Here is an 18495-nt window from a genome sequence, read left to right as displayed (position 1 = left end):
CTAAAAGTTACCTGATGCCACCTCATACTAGGGTTTGTTAGACTCCTTAGTGGAATGTAATGAACAATACTGAGACTAAGTGTATCCTAACCTCGCCTCAGCTCTCGTACATATGAACAGAATAACCAAAATCATGGGAGCCATCTTGTGCACTAATCACTAATTCTGTGGGGAAGATCTGGGATGTTTTTCAAAATGACATTTGAAAAGGAACATACTGAAATAATTTCAAACAAATCAAAGATTAATTCTTAAGCAACTCACATTACATTTTGTCTTTGCTGATTTAGGAGTGGGAATGTCATTCCAGTTACCTCCCTTGTCAAAAGAGATTTTGGTATGGAAGCCACCATCATCCGCCACCTGGTTCACGATGTAAGTCCCAGATATGCCCTTCACCTGTTGAGACAAAAACTAATATTGAAGAGACATACTATTTTTCATGTTTTATTGAATAATACTGGTCATGCAATCATGAAAAACAAATGTTTACCACTTTCATGGCAATGTCCCCTCTGCTAAAGAACAATGTACCATAACATACTCACTTGTTTTATTTTTCTTTTGGTCAGATAAAATGGGGATTATGTATTCAGCTGCATAATCCCCCAGTGTAGGATGTCACTACATTTGAACACACTGCTTTCCACACTGTACACAATATTACATTAACAAGAGTTAGGAAAGTGGTCATTGTCATGGTGATCTTGAAAATAAGCTCGAAGTAACCCAAATTGACAGGTGTCTGAGTAATCTACAGTGTAGTCTGTCACCAAAATTTGTACAAACCTGTAGAGGTTATAAATTCTTTGAAGAAAGTCCTCCTTGAGGTACATATAAGAATTTATATATCTCTACGGCAGTTGTAACTACTTTGAAAATAAAATATTTACAAAACAAAAACCTCGTTTTTGTCTTGTGAGACCACCTTTACTGCCCCCCCCCCCGACAGTCAAGAGCAGGTAACTCTGATCACCTACCTCGCACCTCACTTTTCACACTGAATGTATCAGACAGAATGAGGGGAGGAGGGTGCCATACCTCAAGGAGGACTTTCCTCAAAGAATTCATAACCTCTACAGGTTTGTACAATTCTTTTTCAGAAGAAATCCTCCTTGGCGTACATATAAGCATTAAACTCCCAAAGATAAACAACAGATAGCGGTATTCTGTCTGACAGCACAGTCCATTCGATTGAAGTGCGAATCTACAACAACACAGATATAGAAAAAGCCGCTGATGTCAGTCATGGCAGGGCGTGACAAAGCTGAGGACCCACTTGTCAAAGCTGATATGCCCATTGGCTAGAAACCCCAAATGACAAACCCTGCCCACCCAAATCAAAGTTTGGAGACCTGGACATATGGGAAACTCAACAAACCAAACCCTGTCCATATCACATTAGCAAGCAAAGCGGGGAAATGGAAAGGAAAGTAAGGCATCCAGCCAAAGTGGGGCGGGACTACAAAACCATCACCAAATACCACCACCGATAAAATGCGAATGGATATTAACCCACCACCGAGTGCAAACAGATGACAAAGCTTAATCAGCTTGAGCTTAGCTCCTTTGTCCACTGTGGACAACTGACGAGGTAGACAGGCAGTTACCTGCTCTTGGCTGTGGGGGGCCCTGTAAAGGTGGTCTCACAAGACAAAAACGAGTTTTTTGTTTTGTAAATGTTTTATTATCAAAATTAGTTACAACTGTCGTATGGATTTTTAATGGACATAAAAATGCTTATATGTACCCAAAGGAGAACTTCTGAAAAAGAATGAAGACATTGGGTACAACAGTTCATGAGATATTGTGTTGACTAATAACAAATACAGGGATAATGAACGCAGTCCCGTGCAAAAGGACAGACAGATTATTCGCAGTTGTATGTAAATATACTCACCTCATATATGTCAACACTGAACCAGTTTGCTTGAGGCTTGAATACACAGTTAGCAATGGTCAAGACATAGTACTGTCCAGTGGCATCTGACAGGTAGAGGTTTGCATTGGTCAGGTGATTGACAGCAATGAATACCTGTCCCTCGTCTGCATTTACAATCAGGTAGTCCTGAAACACCAATCAGTTTATGAGTGAGTGAGTTTAGTTTTACATCACACTCAGCCATAGTCCATCAATATGACAGCAGTTTGTAGTTAATTACATCTGGAGCAGACAATCAAGTGTGAACAGGATCAGCATCAATCTTCTCGGTTGGATATGTTAACATGTCAACAAGTAAGCAAGCCTGATCACCCAATCCTGTTCATCGCTTTCATGTCAAGCATGAAGATCATTTGATCGTACTATGATCAGTTCGATCCCAAATCTCCACGGGTCAATAAGTTCATGCCATCCCAGGGGAACATATTATTTTTGATAATAATTCCGGCAATAACACCAGTAATCTGACAAGAAATACATCTCTCTCTGAAAATTCTATTGAATACAATGTATACTTGAATATAATACTCAACACTGAATGCAGGTTTCAGAAATAAATGTGATGATATGCAATAAAGTCCAATAAAAAATATTAATACCATGAGAAGAGTTTATAAAATGTTAAAACCAAAAGCAAGATGAATAGTGCTGACAAAGATACTCATGGGGACACAACATTTGAACCAACAATCATATATTTATAGCAAATCCTGAAACATTCAACTCAAGTACCTACCTTGGCGCTGGCCTCCGGGGGAAAGTAGGCTCTCTTGAAGTCTCCACCCTTGTAGGAGACATACATAACACTGTTGTACAGATCACTTTTCTGAAACAAAACGGATACATGTACCTCACTCAGTCAAAACTAATTCCTTTGCCCTAATGTAGACCCTAAATACAAAAACAAATGTATAAGGCTGCCCAAAAAAATTAAATGTTTCTCGGGCAGACTTTTTTTCAAACATGACAAGGGCATTATGATTTTCTTTCTTGATTTTTTGTAGAAAAAAGTGACAAATGAGGAGCACATTATTATTTTTTCCTTTCACAAAAATACCACTTGGAAAGTTTACAAGCATGTGTTATTAGGTAGTAGATTCAGTCACACTCGTTCTTACAGATATGCATTCTTATAGTGGACATATCAAGGTGTGACAAGGTAAAAATAATATTTTTAAAATGACAATATCAAAATAAAGTTAGGGGCACAAATAAAAGTGGCGTATGAATGTCCATGAAACACTTTTCTATCCACCATTCTACCTGCACAAAGATGTACTCATTGATGACCAGCATACTGAATGCATCAAAACTTCCAACACTGCTCTCAAACACCACAGCATCACACTTGCAGACAATGCTGCATTTCTTGTAACGAGCTAAACCTGTTGAAAACATATGAAAGTAGTGTAATACACAGTATATATGACATTGAGTGAGGGGGGTTACCTATTGTATTTAGACTTGTACTACATTTAGACCTAAAGGTCTGGAAAGTACTACAGGGTACTGGTCCCACTCTACTGCCTTGGAAGAAAGGTCTGGAATCTGTTTCTCTGGTATATAACATCAAGGGAGTTAACTCTTGTCTCACACTGCATCTCAATGAAAAAGGAGACTAGACGGTTGACTCAAAAGCACACTGATGAATTGCAAGTCAACTCGAATACTAATACACATGTAATACTCAATAAAATGCTGATTATTATCAAAACATCAGACCAACTGTGTGAGTTTTTTCACAGAATGTAAGTCCTAAAATAAAAAAAAAAGTTGTCTAACAAACTATCCTTAAAATATTGACACAGTACACGATTATGAGGGAGAAGTGCAATGAAAGTGACAGCCTGGTGCTTTTGGTTTGCAACCCACAGACAAAATAATGTCATGTTTACAAGTATCACCCCAGTCTGACTGTGTAGTTACAGAATGTGACAGAGACAGACACAAATCAATGTATTTTGTTTATGGTGTATAGCCAGAGAGGTGTTGCATGTGGTCAATGATTGAAGTTGTGTACTGTACACTAGGGGTTGTGACAACAAAGTTGACTCTCAGGTTTTCACACTCGGTCACAGGTGGGCTCGATCCGGGCACCTCAACCTCACTGGATCACTGGCCTGGCACTTTAGCCAGCACGCACCACAAAACAGGTGTAGTGAAACAGTGAAATGTCTAGATAGGGACATGTCATGTGAGGAATTGTCCTACCGGTGTAGTGAAATGTCAAGATAGGGACATGTCATGTGAGGAATTGTCCTACTGGTGTAGTGAAATGTCAAGATAGGGACATGTCATGTGAGGAATTGTCCTACTGGTGTAGAGAAATGTCTACATGGGGACATGTCATGTGAGGAATTGTCCTACTGGTGTAGTGAAATGTCTAGATAGGGACATGTCATGTGAGGAATTGTCCTACCGGTGTAGTGAAATGTCTAGATAGGGACATGTCATGTGAGGAATTGTCCTACCGGTGTAGTGAAATGTCAAGATAGGGACATGTCATGTGAGGAATTGTCCTACTGGTGTAGTGAAATGTCAAGATAGGGACATGTCATGTGAGGAATTGTCCTACTGGTGTAGTGAAATGTCTACATGGGGACATGTCATGTGGGGAATTGTCCTACTGGTGTCCTACTGGTGTAGTGACTGCTGTCCTACTTGGATGCAACACAGCACAGCACAGCTGTTTGTGTTAATCATTTGAACTCAAACTTCGTGGGGGTTTTTTTCTATCGCATTATTTTATCAACTTTAAAAGTTGAATTAGCATTATTGATAATGTATTTCCATATCAAAAAGTATCAGAATCTGCAAAGTTGTGTTTTGCGTTCAAGTGACCTTTAAGTTTCCCTGCGATCTAACGGTGCTTCGGTTAAAAACATACACAATATAACAGAATATTTACTGATGTAGTGAGCTGGGAATCTACAGTATCACAGAAATGAACGTACCGGTAATAGTCTTACAGGACAAATTTTATGGATAATAAGTTCTTGAATTTATTTCTCAAAACATTTCAGGGCTTGATCTAGCGCAATCATCAGGTTAAACGGAATCCAAAAGGCTTAACTGTTAATTCTGCCAGTGACGTCACAATGCTTATGACGTCACAATGCCATGACAACATAATACAAGTGGAAGTGAATGGTTATGAAATGTTGTGAGAAATAAATACAAGAAGTTGTTATCCATAAATCTTTGTCCTGTATTTCTACACCAACTTCTAAATGCCTTTGAAGAATCACATGTTCTGGTCTTACCACTGGTGGTCTGAACTTCCATATGCACAAACACATCATTCTTGTCATGCTTGGCATCAGCCCTGAAACAAACATCAATCCATGCTGCACTTTAACAAACAAGTGAATCAGGCTACCTAACAGTGTGTAGTACTACTACATCAGTGATGATCCATTACTGAACACGGAAATAGTTCTACTTTAAGTGAGTGATGTGTCACATTCATTTATCTTCAAACAATAACACTGCAGCCTGTGAATGAACTAATGCTCACCCAAGGAACCAGTGATTGATATCATGTAAAGTAAAAGTGAAGAAGAACTCAATACTTACCAAAACACCCGTGGAGTGACACCTTCTTGGTTCATGTCTTGCCATGTTTCACCAAAGTCCATTGACACATACAGCTGTAAAGAGGGTCAGTGTTAGAAAGTACTAACAATATGAATTAAGACATGTGAGTGAGTGAGTGAGTGAGTGAGTGAGTGAGTGAGTGAGTGAGTGAGTGAGTGTAAGTGAATGAGTGAGTGAGTGAAGTTTAGTTCTGAGTGAGTGGGTGAAGTTCCGGCATCTGTAACCAATTGAGGCTGGACCAGACAACTCAGTGATCAACAGCATGAGCATCAATCTGCACAACTGGGAACCGATCAAGTATCAACTAAGAAAGCGAATCTAACCACCAATCCCATTAGTTGCCTCTTACAAGACGTTTCGCCATGTGTGTTTCCGTAACACAGTATTATTAATTAACATCTATGTAAACATGCCAAAAATAATGCATATTTCATATAATGTATGACTTACATGATACAATGATCTATTGCTTATATTGGGATAGTGAGGTAGCCTAGTCGTTAGAATGTTCGCCGGTGCTACCAATAACATGGGTAATGATTTCCCACATGTGCCACATGTGAGGTTCATTTCTGAAGGTCTCTCCTGTGATATCGCTGAAATTTTGTTACAAGCAGCATAAAACAATATCACTCTATCATATACCCTACTGGACAAAAACAGTTAGGGATGTATGTAAATGTTGAAATTCTGAATAATTATCTATTTGTTCACTGAAACACTAACAAAATATCAATCCTTAAAATACCAATATCCCTAACCTTAAAATAATCTGACTTCAAAACCTGTTTTCACTTCCTGAAGTCACTCTTGAGAATAATGATAGCACTCCTTCATACTTCAAATTACTCAAGCTACACCATTTTTGTACTAATCAGATGGATAGGAATTGTACTGTACAAAACTAGTTTCTATGTCAGACTGGTTAAAAGATACACTGCTGCCCCATGTCACTCACCTTCCTCTGTGCAAGCGTGTACCCCAGGACATAGTCAGCCACAGTGGGATGGGGCACCAGTCGGTCCGGGACAAAGGGGGTGCTCACTGTCTTCACATTCCTCAGCTCGTCATATGTGATATACAACGTCTTATTTGCTGTGTCAGCAAAAATCAGCTGTTGAGAAAATGCAACAACTAGGTTACTGTTGTGTATATACAAGTTACTGCTTCCTTTGAATTGTCACTTGAATCTAAATAAGTAGAGAAGCAAGTGAGTTTAGTTTTATGCCACACCCATCAATATTTCAGCCATAGAGGGGCAGTCTGTATATAAGTGAGCCTTGACCAGACAATCCAGTGATCAACATCATGAGCATTGATCTACGCAAATGGGACAGAATGACGTGTCAAACGAGTCTGACCACACAATTCTGTTAGTCACTGCTTTTGACAAGTATGGGTTACTGAAGGTCTGTTCTAACCTGGATCTTCACAGGTATGGAACTACATGACAAGAGACATAAACATGATGCACAGAGCCATGATTGTACCTCAGCCAGATGTTTGTCAAGAATATGAAGTACCACATTGAACTTCATTACTAGGGCACTGATCTACTGCAATTCTTAAACTGTCGTTTTTGTTATGGCTTTTCATGTGAGTACCTGGACGATATCCCCACTTCAGATTTTAATGGCACTCATTCAAGACATCTGCTGGCTCTAAGGGTTATGTTCTCACATTGATCAACAAAGATGACATACAGTTTTCATCTTGGATTTATTTGGGAAATGTACTGATTCCATAATATTTTGAGATATTTTACTGACTAGGATTCCAAACTAGAACTCAAACTGACCAAAGAGTTGGGATTAAAAGAAAACACAATTCAACATGTCTTCATATACTCTTCAAAAAAAGTAGGGGATAATGAACTTTCAATTTGGATAGGAAGTGTAAACATTACCAAACGTATCAAGGACAGATATCTTATGAACGCATTACCATTTCCCTCTATTACCACCCCTTAACACAAAGCATGATATGCACATGCACAGCGCAGTAGACCCATACACGTGCATGGGGCCAATTCTTGATTTTGACATTTTTTCAAGAAGGTCAAGAAATCACTTAAATCATTAATTTTGACACTCATCTAGCATCACACATTTGTTAGTGTTTGTTTTTAGTTGTTTGTTTTAAAATGAAAATCATATACATGCAAATATACCATACACCAATCATATTTCAAAAGTGACTACATTCCAAATTACTATGGTTGTAGGGAAGTGCAAATGGTGATGCACTCTCAAAACATTCAGTAATATCATATCAACATTGATTGACTCCAATAAATCCCCTAAATATTGTTAATCGTAAATAAAAAAAATTACGATCCCCTACTTTTTTTTAAGAGGATATATATGGCTTATAATGATTGCATAATAAATCTATATTATGTTTCTATGCACCTTGGAACTTAAAAAAAAATAAATGCTGATCTGTTTTTTTTCACTGAATTGAAATAAATTTCCTAAGTGAGGCTTACTTTAGATTTACTGGTCCACAACGAAAAGATTTTTAAAACAATGACTTAGTATTGTCTTTCATCACTGAAGAAATTCCCAACCACAACGTAACTGAAGAGGAATGATTCTGTTCAATTCCACAACAAATGTGTGAAAAAAAATACAAATATTGGAAACTATTACTAACAAAACTTACATCAATAATATGAGTCAGTTACCTATTTGAGTTATGCATCTATCAATACATACACAAAGGAACAATACCCCATCAACCAACAGCTGTTCCATGTCATGTGTCTTTTAACAATCTAATATTGTAAAATCTATATAATCTTTGGGGATATCATAACTTATAATAGTTTCTCAAGTGGTCATGTAACTTTATTTCAGGTTCTTCACGTCAGCTTCAAGTTACATTGGTCAGCCAAAATATGATCTTGATGACCACAAGTCTTTATAAATTGATCAGCTTGAGTTCCACGACAATGAGCAATCAGTCAACAGATTATCAATCAATCCTCGTGAGTGATTGAGTGAGTTTAATTTTTATGCTGCAATTACCAATGTCACATCTATATGGTGGCGGTCTGTAAATAATAAACCAGACAATACAGTGATCAACAACATGAGCATCAAACTGGGCATTTGGGAAACGATGCCATGTGTCAACCAAGTCAGCGAGCCTGACCACCCGATCCTGTTAGTCATCTCTTACGACAAGCACAGATGCCTTCTGTGGCAAGCATAAGTTGACCTATTCTACCATAGATCCTACCAAAGATCTTCTTTGAACAAAGCATGTCGTCTTTACCCAAGACTTAACAACATATGTATGTATTCTGTCTGTGTTAGTCAACATGTATACATAAGCCTTCCAATATGCATGACAACAGTGATTAATCAACCAACATGGTATAGTTTCATCTGTATATTGTAAACTTAGATCATAGATCCAAAGATCTTCTTTGAACAAAGTATGTCGTCTTTACCCAAGACTTAACAACAACATATGTATGTATTCTGTCTGTGTTAGTCAACATGTATACATAAACCTTCCAATATGCATGACAACAGTGATTAATCAACCAACATGGTATAGTTTCATCTGTATATTGTAAACTTAATTTATGATACCCCCAAGATCTGAACCTGAGGTGGCTGCAAGATTCCATGCTCACCTTGATGGCTCTGTGCTTCCACGTGCATAGCACATAACATGTAACACATTTGCCAAGTCGGACTTGAATTTGTATTATTGAATAATTAAAGCCAATGCAAGAAAAACCAAATGGGTACCCTTTCGAGTCATGTGAGTGAAATTACCACTAATTATACCGGTTATGAATTCATTAACTGACCATCAAGTAAATAATGACAAGTAAACAGGTGTGGGTTAAGGCCAACAAACATGGAAAACATCAACAGAACAATAATTGCTGTACTACATGTAATTTAGTTCCCTGGAAATTGTATGGTCTTTGTGGTAATGTTGATATGAAAGGAACTTTATGGTGGCAGAAATAACATGTGCACAAATTTGCTGAGTGATAAAGTTAATAATTGTATGTATACTGTAAATTGTCTTATTTCTGCGCCTTTACATTTTGAGTGATGGTCACTAAACCTTTTCGCGCCTTCTTAATTTTGCGAGGTGATCTTGTTACAGGGGCGTCTCTGAATGTTTTTACACGACACACAGGTGTGTGACCATTGAGCTGTTATAAAATAAACAGATTTGCGAAGTGATCTAACAACAAATTAATGTAATTGATTTCAGAATTAATCCTTTTTAATTAGGTGTTAGAGCAATGAAAATAAATGTGATTAAGCCGTGTTAATCCAGATTAGCCCAGCGGTGACACATGATTGAGCAATGACACCTGTATTGTTTTTGTGTTGTTGACTTACCTGAATAGAGTGTATGATATATCTATATTATCGCATGTTTTTATTCTCATGTCGTTAAGTCTGACGCAAAGTTCACGAAATTTAAACGGTTGCGAAAATTTGGCTGTTTACAGTATATGGACACATCTATCTAAGGGCATTTTTAATTATAGAAAAGTGAGGTTTACAGCTTCAAAAAAATCAAACAAGTTTTTTTCATAGTCTACGTCAAATGAACTGACCTTATAAGTTGCATGCTTTTCTCAAGGGTAATATGGTCTGATGTATCTTTGTAGCAGTGTCATTCGAGAAGGTAGCCGAGGGTCAACATAGTTACAAAAGATGCATACATCAGACTGTATTACCTCAGGAAGACATTTATCCATGAATACATATTCATCTTAACGCTATGTTAAGTGTAAAAATATCATCTTATTTTATTTTGAAGATCGATAAACTTGCTACCGACTAATATAGCTATGTCGGCCTCTTGACTGGATTATCAAAATCAGTGAATCCCATTCTGACAAGCTTGAAACTGCTATGATCAGTATGGTTGATTGAGTTAAAACTGAGTGTGCATATGACTTAACGTACAAAATAGTTAACTCAAAAACCCATAGCAAACTAAGAAAAATCACTTGTTATCAGCTGACATAATAGGGTTTTACACATATATGTATGTCCAATATGCATAAATGTAGAGAATGGATGCAGAAAATATTATTCAGTGTACTCACAACATATCTATGACTTTGTTATTTGAATGTTTTTTCAAAGCAGTTACTTGAATCGTTTCATCCATAAGTCGACATGATCAATGATTCATTTCATGTTTTCAGATTCTAAAGAAATTATCAAAATATACACATCTCTACAGGAGACACACATCACACAAGACCCTGGGACCCCAAAGTTTGTAAGTCGAAAACAATTATGTTAATATTTACTAACCTGTTTCAACTATGTCAATAGTGTCAATGTTTGAATATTTTCCTGCCTACCTTAGGCCATATTACTTTCTGCATATTTCACTTTGATACACACAAATTCAAGTAAGTAACTCCTTGTCATAACATTCATGATTCCAGTGATAGCAAATAACAAATTGAATTCATGAAGGAATGAATACACAAATGGATCACATAAGCCTGAATAAACCCAATATCCTACAATATTTCCCCACCACAGTAAAACATTAGCATGTCACAATATTGTTTCCATACACCCTGGGGTTAACAAACGCTAACACAAAACATCACTTTCATAACCCACAACACAGAAAATCACTTTCTACTATGCTAAAACATTACTGAGCTTCCAAATACAATTTCTGCCACTATTATTTTAAAAAATACTAGATTGGTTTCACAATTCTCACAATGTGATGGTTTTCTTACCCTACTAGAGTTGGCAGGGGAGACGTAGAAGAAGGTGATCAGAGCCTCTTTCCCGGGATGTCCAAGAGAAACTTTCGTGTATGTGGATCCATAGTCCTGGGATCTGGAATACAAAGCACTTGTGTTACTCGGACATGTAAGTCTTCACAACTTTGATACCTAGCACACCTTTGCTTTTAAGGTCAACAAGTACAGTATCCATGCTCTACTATCCATAAATAACAAATGTTTGCCACAAATATGGCAACGCCCCCACCACTAAAGAACAATGAAATATTTACAATATATTCACTACTTAGTCACAGCCAAGATGCCTGAAATGACTGGTTTCTGCATAATCACCCAATGTAGGCTGTTGACAAAACTGAAGACACTGGGTGCAACGTTTTATGAGGTACATTTGAAAAGTTGTCAAAGTATCATGGTCACCTTGAAAACAAGGTCAAGGTCAACCAAATCAACAGATGTATGTGTAATCCCCCACCAATGTAGGTTATCACCAAACTTGAAAACATTGGGTAAAACAGTTCATGACATATCGTGTTAACAAGACTTGGGACGTTTATACGGTCGAACGCTGCTGAAAACATAGTGTCCCATTCCACACTGCAGCAAGGGACAAAAAGTCAGATTAATCTTGGTTGTATATTAGTCATATGCTTTAAAACTGAAGTCTCACAAAGTCTGAATGTTGAAGTTCTACAATAGTTTTCAACAGAAGTCCATTCTTCAATAATTTGAAGTTCCTGCCACAAATATTCATGTTCATGTCATCATCAATCATGGTGATATAGCAAACTTTCAAAGCTCCTTTTGGCTTGAAAAAAAATTCAAAACAAATGGCCTTCCAGTATCTATGCATGTGCATATTGGGTGAGCACTAGTTAACCATTTTACAATTTTTCAATGTGATTTTGCTGGGGTTTTTTAATTGGGTCTTTCAAAGTCATGATTAATTTTACATGAGGGGCTCATTTTTGGTCAAGTCACGTAAAGTCGATCATGACTTTCAGTTTCAGACCATACCCTACTCTTACATTTGTCAAGTTCCATGGCAAACACCAAACCATAAGTGCATACAACATTCATCATTCTGTGTAACAACACAATATGGTCACAGATGGAAGCTCATTTTCATCCAAGTTCTCTTAGATATTTGATTCATTTCCCTGATTCAACTGAGGTGTTGGTGGGTGTTATGTCACAATGAGACAGTCGGAGAGGAATTGGAGCTCAGTCATTTGTCTGTCGAGGCATGATGCCCTGTGCTGCATATTGTGGAAGGCAAGATCAAAACAATGTAGGCCAGGGATGTTCACCATGCTTGTGAGTGAGTGAGTAGGTGAAGTTCAGATTTACTGTCTCAGCAATATTTCAGCCATATTGTAACTGAAACAAGCTTTAAATTCACCATAAATTCATGTACATTATAAAAAGTCTGTCAACAAAGGACAGTAAAACAACTACAGTATCACAGTTGTGAATATCAAAGTAGTATACAAGTCTAAACTATTTTAACTACAGAAGAGATTACAATATAAACAAGATGACAAAGACATCAATATCTCCACAGTGACAAAATACTTTTAATGAATAAGGAAAATTGAAGAAGAGTATTGAAAGGTTTAGAGGTTCTGCACCAAAAAGGAGCACTATCCTACATACAGTATAAGTCAAACTTCTTGTCATGGAAACGCAAATATTTCACTCAGTAATCCAAACTACTGAAAGGCACCACTTCACCACTTGACCTACCTATATATGAAATATTGAACAGTTTCAAAGGAAAAAGAACACTATTACCAATTTCAATTTCAAAGTCAAACTTTGTGCCATGTTTAGTGAAGAAACAGTGAATGGTTTTAAGTTCTGCTCTGGTAAAAAACACTACCACCAAATTTCAGTCTATGCCAAACTTGGCCATGTTGCCATGGAAACTCATAAATATCTTATTCAGAATTCCAAACTATCAAATGACACCATTACACCACAAGGTCTATCTATGTGCCAAGTTGGTGAAGAAACACTTCAAACAGTGAACCATTTTAACATTCTGCTCCGGAAAAGATAAATGTGTATGGACACATGCACTGGTGCAGTCCATTTTACTACCCCTAGGAAATCGTGCTGTGCAGGATAAAAACATGCTGAAGATAGATCTACATATTACTGCTAGACACATATTAGATGATTCTGCGCACTAAACGCATTTGTGACATGAGAGGCGGTACAACGAACTGGGCGGCTGCTACACGTCGCTTGAAGATTATGCACATGCAATACATGCTAACCGAGACATGAAATCAACACCGCATATTCCTTCGAATGATAAGACTGCAATTTCAGGCATAAAAGACTGATATTCCACACTAACCTTTAGTTAAGACAAGACAAATAGATGATTGGGGCATTGACAAGCATTTTAGATATTCAACAATTTTGTTAAAAAAAACCCAGGAAAAGTCATTTGCTTCGTGAATGGATCGGTGGTCCTAAACATATTTGCTCAGTATATTGAGTTCATTCAATTCGTTGGGATTGTACCTGTTCCCATATCGAGTGTACTACAACAATTCATGCGTGAAACGTACTGGGAAAATGAACTTCTCGATATTTATCAGACAACCTGTCTCCCTCTTGTTCCCAAGTATGCAAATTGGGGTCATTTGTCAGGTCGTGGATCATCTTATATGTGTTTACAAGTAGGAGTCCACATACTAGGAGTAGGAACCATGGGGACTTAAATTTACAGTATATTTGCTTCCTGCATGGACCACAGCTGGATTTACACCATTCCTTCAGCTGTTAACAAACAAGCCTACTGTTTCACAATCTAGCCATAACTTGAAATAACACAAATTCTATGATTAAAACGGTGGTATCCTCTCTGGCAAGTCGGGCAAGTTGTCTATTTAAGGAGTAAGAGGGTTATGAGACATCGTTGATTGGGTTTGTTTGTTTGTTTGTTGTTTAACTAATCCCTCACAGTTTGAAGAGGGTAGAGGGAATGATTTTTATTCAGTTATTACATTGCTTTATAGCTAAAATGGATAGAATTATCATTAAAACAACCACATGTTACAGGCCACAGTAACTTGATAATGCCCGTCATAAGTAGCTCAGCTATTGAAGTTCAATCACCTACGGCTCGATTGAACTTGGGTTCATTATTGACCATATATCTGGCTCACATTCGTCACATGTGCCTGTGCCATTATGCGCTTTCCTGCCTGTGCCAACCATAACAATTGTACCATAAATTACAACATACAGCAATGAAAATGTTGACTTGAAGTCTTAACGTTGTTGATCACTGAAAACAATGGCGGCTGGTAGTATGAGCAAAGGTCAAGGTCGAATGTCGTCACTCTCAATAGTGACGTCATCTGTGTTGTTCTATGACGTGACTATATTTGTAAAATGTGTGTCAGTGACCTCTGTCATTTCATTGTTGGCAGTAAATGCTTCTAAACCGATGCCGCTGTTTTTATTCTTATTTTATTAAAAATTCTATTCATTTTAGCTATAATAACGGTAACGCTATTTTTCAGGGCATTGTCATTTGCAGAAGCCCTCGGTCTTTTCGACTGCCCTCCTTCGTTGGGTTAATGAAAGACCTCGGATTTCTGCAAATGATTATCCCATGAAAAATTGCGTTACCCTTATAGTTCCTTATACATCTCCATGTTCTCTATGCTGTTGTTTTTCGTAAACATATTTTTATTCATAAATATAAATTGAAATTAGTGAACAAGCTTTACAACTCATATAAACACCAGTCCCATACAACATGTAGTACAATATATAAATGAAGCATGAGTCATCATTGATAAGGACTATTTCATAAATAATATGTATGTATACATATTACATCAAATACAAGTACAACTATCAACTAAGGAAACAGAGTAACAGTTTGGTGTGACAAACAAGCCATTTGTAGAAACACAGAACAATTATGAGAAGGGCAACTCAAGCTGTGAGAAATCTACATTTAATGCTGTGATCTTAGATACACCATGCTGGTGAGACCATGAACAATGATGAACATGCAGACTGGGGAATATAATAACTACTGGTGTGAAGATTCATCGATACGTATCATGGCATTGATTCATACGGCATTAGTTCATGGGTCACCGATACAGTGATTCCCGATACAAAGCTTCCAGTCAGCCAAAAAAAAATCAATCTTTTACTCTGAATATTGCAAAATCGTGATATCTGTCAAGAAAAACTTACATTTGTTTGATGATTAAAAGATATGCATACTTATTTGAAACTCTTGCATCTGGAACTGTATCAAACATAATACTCGCATTTTATCATCATTCACAAAGTCCATGTATAAACTTAATTAATCCATTTCTGAATAAACATTGGAAAACATTGGCGTGATTAGATCAAATACTTTAAAATGGTTTTGTTTTGACCTCAAGGTGCTGGTGTTGGAATTAAAGATTTTAGCATCATGATAAGCATCGTATTGCCACCACAGTATCAGAATTGTATCGCAGCTTCAATCGAAAATACTTTGGTGATATATCGTGATGACTATAGTGTTAGTATCGTGATGTATCGTATCGCTGGTTGTATGCCAATACCACAACTAGTAATAATAATACAAGAACTAGTAATAATAATACCAGAACTAGTAACAGAACTAGTAATAATAATACCAGAACTAGTAATAATAATAATACCAGAACTAGTAATAATAATAATACCAGAACTAGTAATAATAATAATACCAGAACCAGAACTAGTAATAATAATACCAGATCTAGTAATACTAAGGCAGGAAGGAACAATGAGCATGACTATGAGTGAAATAATATGAAGACATGGAGAAAACATGAACATATTGATTGCCATAGCAATGTGTGACTGAGTTTAGTTTTACACAGCTTTCAGCAATATTCCTGCAATAACATGATGGGGAACACCAGATATGAGCTTCTCACAATTTACCCATGTGCAGAATCAAACCTGGGTCTTTGGTGAGATAAGTGAATGACTTAACCACTTGGCTACCCCACTGTCCTCATAAGATGTGAAATAACAAGACATGGGGAAATTTAATAATGAAGCATGAGCACAAGTGAACATAATAACACAACATGGATGAAAATCAGTGAGAATCTTTGGTTCAAACACAGAAAAAACCTGAAATTTAAGTGTACACAGAAATGTATAGTATATCGCATGTAGCTCAGCAGAACCAAAGGGTATCGACAGTTTAACAATAACATCCCAATCACTTATACACTTTAAATAATGCTCATGTGACTTAACACCTCAATTTACTCACAATAATATCAAACTTACATTAATTCGAAACACAAAATAATACCTACTGCCAAAGTTTACTGCTGGCTACCTGTCCTGACAGGGCTCTTTGACGAGTGAGAATGAAAATCACCTGAAAAAGACAGAAGAAGAATATAAAACATGTTCAGCTGTTGGAACATGACTTGTGAATGGGATGAGTCAATACTGAACAATACAAGTCTAAACACATCCAAGGTTAACAAAATGACAACAAATACAAGGATGATTAATGTTACCAGGATCTAGGGCTACCCAGAGCTCCACATAAGGCCGGTATTTGCGTATTTTACTGGATAAAAATCACATTTACTCAATCAATTACAAATCTAGGGGTACAAACAACACATAAGAATTACTTAAAACCCATTAAACCTAAACCCAAACTGGCTTGCATATGATAATTCAATGTGGAGCCCGCACTCTACAACGAATGTCCTAGCTACATATACTAGTATGGCCGCTGTGGCTACCAGCATGACCAGTTGGTAATAAGTTTCAGAATATATTTCTCACAAATAAAACAAAATCATAATGGTAATACCAAGCAGTTCACATAGCTCAAGGATATATAGCTTTTAGTTTACAAATCACACATATTAAATAACCCTTGAAGATCAAGGTTACATTTGATCTTCATCAACCCATGGTTATCATAAGAGGTAACTGATGGAATCTGGTGGTCATAGTTGCTTGACACATGTCATTATAATCCAATTGTGTAGATCTTCATCAACCCGTGGTTATCATAAGAGGTAACTGATGGAATCTGGTGGTCATAGTTGCTTGACACATGTCATTATATCCCAATTGTGTAGATCTTCATCAACCCGTGGTTATCATAAGAGGTAACTGATGGAATCTGGTGGTCATAGTTGCTTGACACATGTCATTATATCCCAGTTGTGTAGATCTTCATCAACCTGTGGTTATCATAAGAGGTAACTGATGGAATCTGGTGGTCATAGTTGCTTGACACATGTCATTATATCCCAATTGTGTAGATCTTCATCAACCCGTGGTTATCATAAGAGGTAACTGATGGAATCTGGTGGTCATAGTTGCTTGACACATGTCATTATATCCCAATTGTGTAGATCTTCATCAACCCGTGGTTATCATAAGAGGTAACTGATGGAATCTGGTGGTCATAGTTGCTTGACACATGTCATTATATCCCAATTGTGTAGATCTTCATCAACCCGTGGTTATCATAAGAGGTAAATGGTGGAATCTGGTGGTCATAGTGGCTTGACAGATGTCATTGCATCCCAATTGTGTAGATCGATGCTCATGCTGTTGGTCACTGGATTGTTTACAGACCTCCGCCATATAGCTGGAGCATTGCAGAGTGAGACACTAAACAACAATTGATCATATTGAAATTTCAATAAAGGCACACATTTACTATCTGCACAACAGAAGTTACGTTCATTAAGTTTAAACATGGTAAATACTTGTTTTCCTATTACACGTGTATAGATTTACATAAATACTGATCCAAAAAGATAGGATTTGTCTAGGAATATTTCAAACTTTTCCACCCAAAATGACATGCCTATCTCAAATTTTACCAACTCGAATGTCTTGCCTACTTCAAACCAATTTTTGAATCACAAATATCTCCTCATGTAGAGACTGAGTATATTGTACATTTACCTTGCACTTCTAAATTCATATTCATGGAACCTTGCATACAGGATGTGTAACTATTGACTCACTTCCTGTATTAAGATGATTAGTTGTATATCTGTCTCAAGAAAATAATCATATAATGCAAATCTACCACATTTCTCCCTTCATTGTTGATCAGCACCAACTACAGTAGTGACAGCACATGAATGAGTCTTCATTCAATATTCAACCATATTGA

The 18495-nt window shown here is 37.0% G+C and overlaps 1 protein-coding gene across 2 annotated transcripts in view; it reads right to left on the bottom strand.

The window, feature by feature from the left end:
- Window positions 1–18495, bottom strand: part of LOC137265473 (VPS10 domain-containing receptor SorCS2-like) — a 46598-nt gene that overhangs the window by 21474 nt on the left and 6629 nt on the right. For both annotated transcript variants that reach the window (XM_067800878.1, XM_067800879.1), the window contains exons 2-10: window positions 16652–16716; window positions 11295–11397; window positions 6498–6653; window positions 5519–5592; window positions 5206–5267; window positions 3206–3327; window positions 2679–2768; window positions 1901–2068; window positions 265–399 (exon numbers count right to left, since the gene is read on the bottom strand). In XM_067800878.1, coding sequence (XP_067656979.1) covers window positions 265–399; window positions 1901–2068; window positions 2679–2768; window positions 3206–3327; window positions 5206–5267; window positions 5519–5592; window positions 6498–6653; window positions 11295–11397; window positions 16652–16716 — 975 coding nt within the window. The remainder of the gene's footprint in view (window positions 1–264; window positions 400–1900; window positions 2069–2678; window positions 2769–3205; window positions 3328–5205; window positions 5268–5518; window positions 5593–6497; window positions 6654–11294; window positions 11398–16651; window positions 16717–18495) is intronic.

Source organism: Haliotis asinina, chromosome 15 (assembly GCF_037392515.1).
Source record: "Haliotis asinina isolate JCU_RB_2024 chromosome 15, JCU_Hal_asi_v2, whole genome shotgun sequence".
Classification (NCBI taxonomy): domain Eukaryota; kingdom Metazoa; phylum Mollusca; class Gastropoda; order Lepetellida; family Haliotidae; genus Haliotis; species Haliotis asinina.
This window is presented reverse-complemented; position numbering and strand designations above follow the sequence as displayed.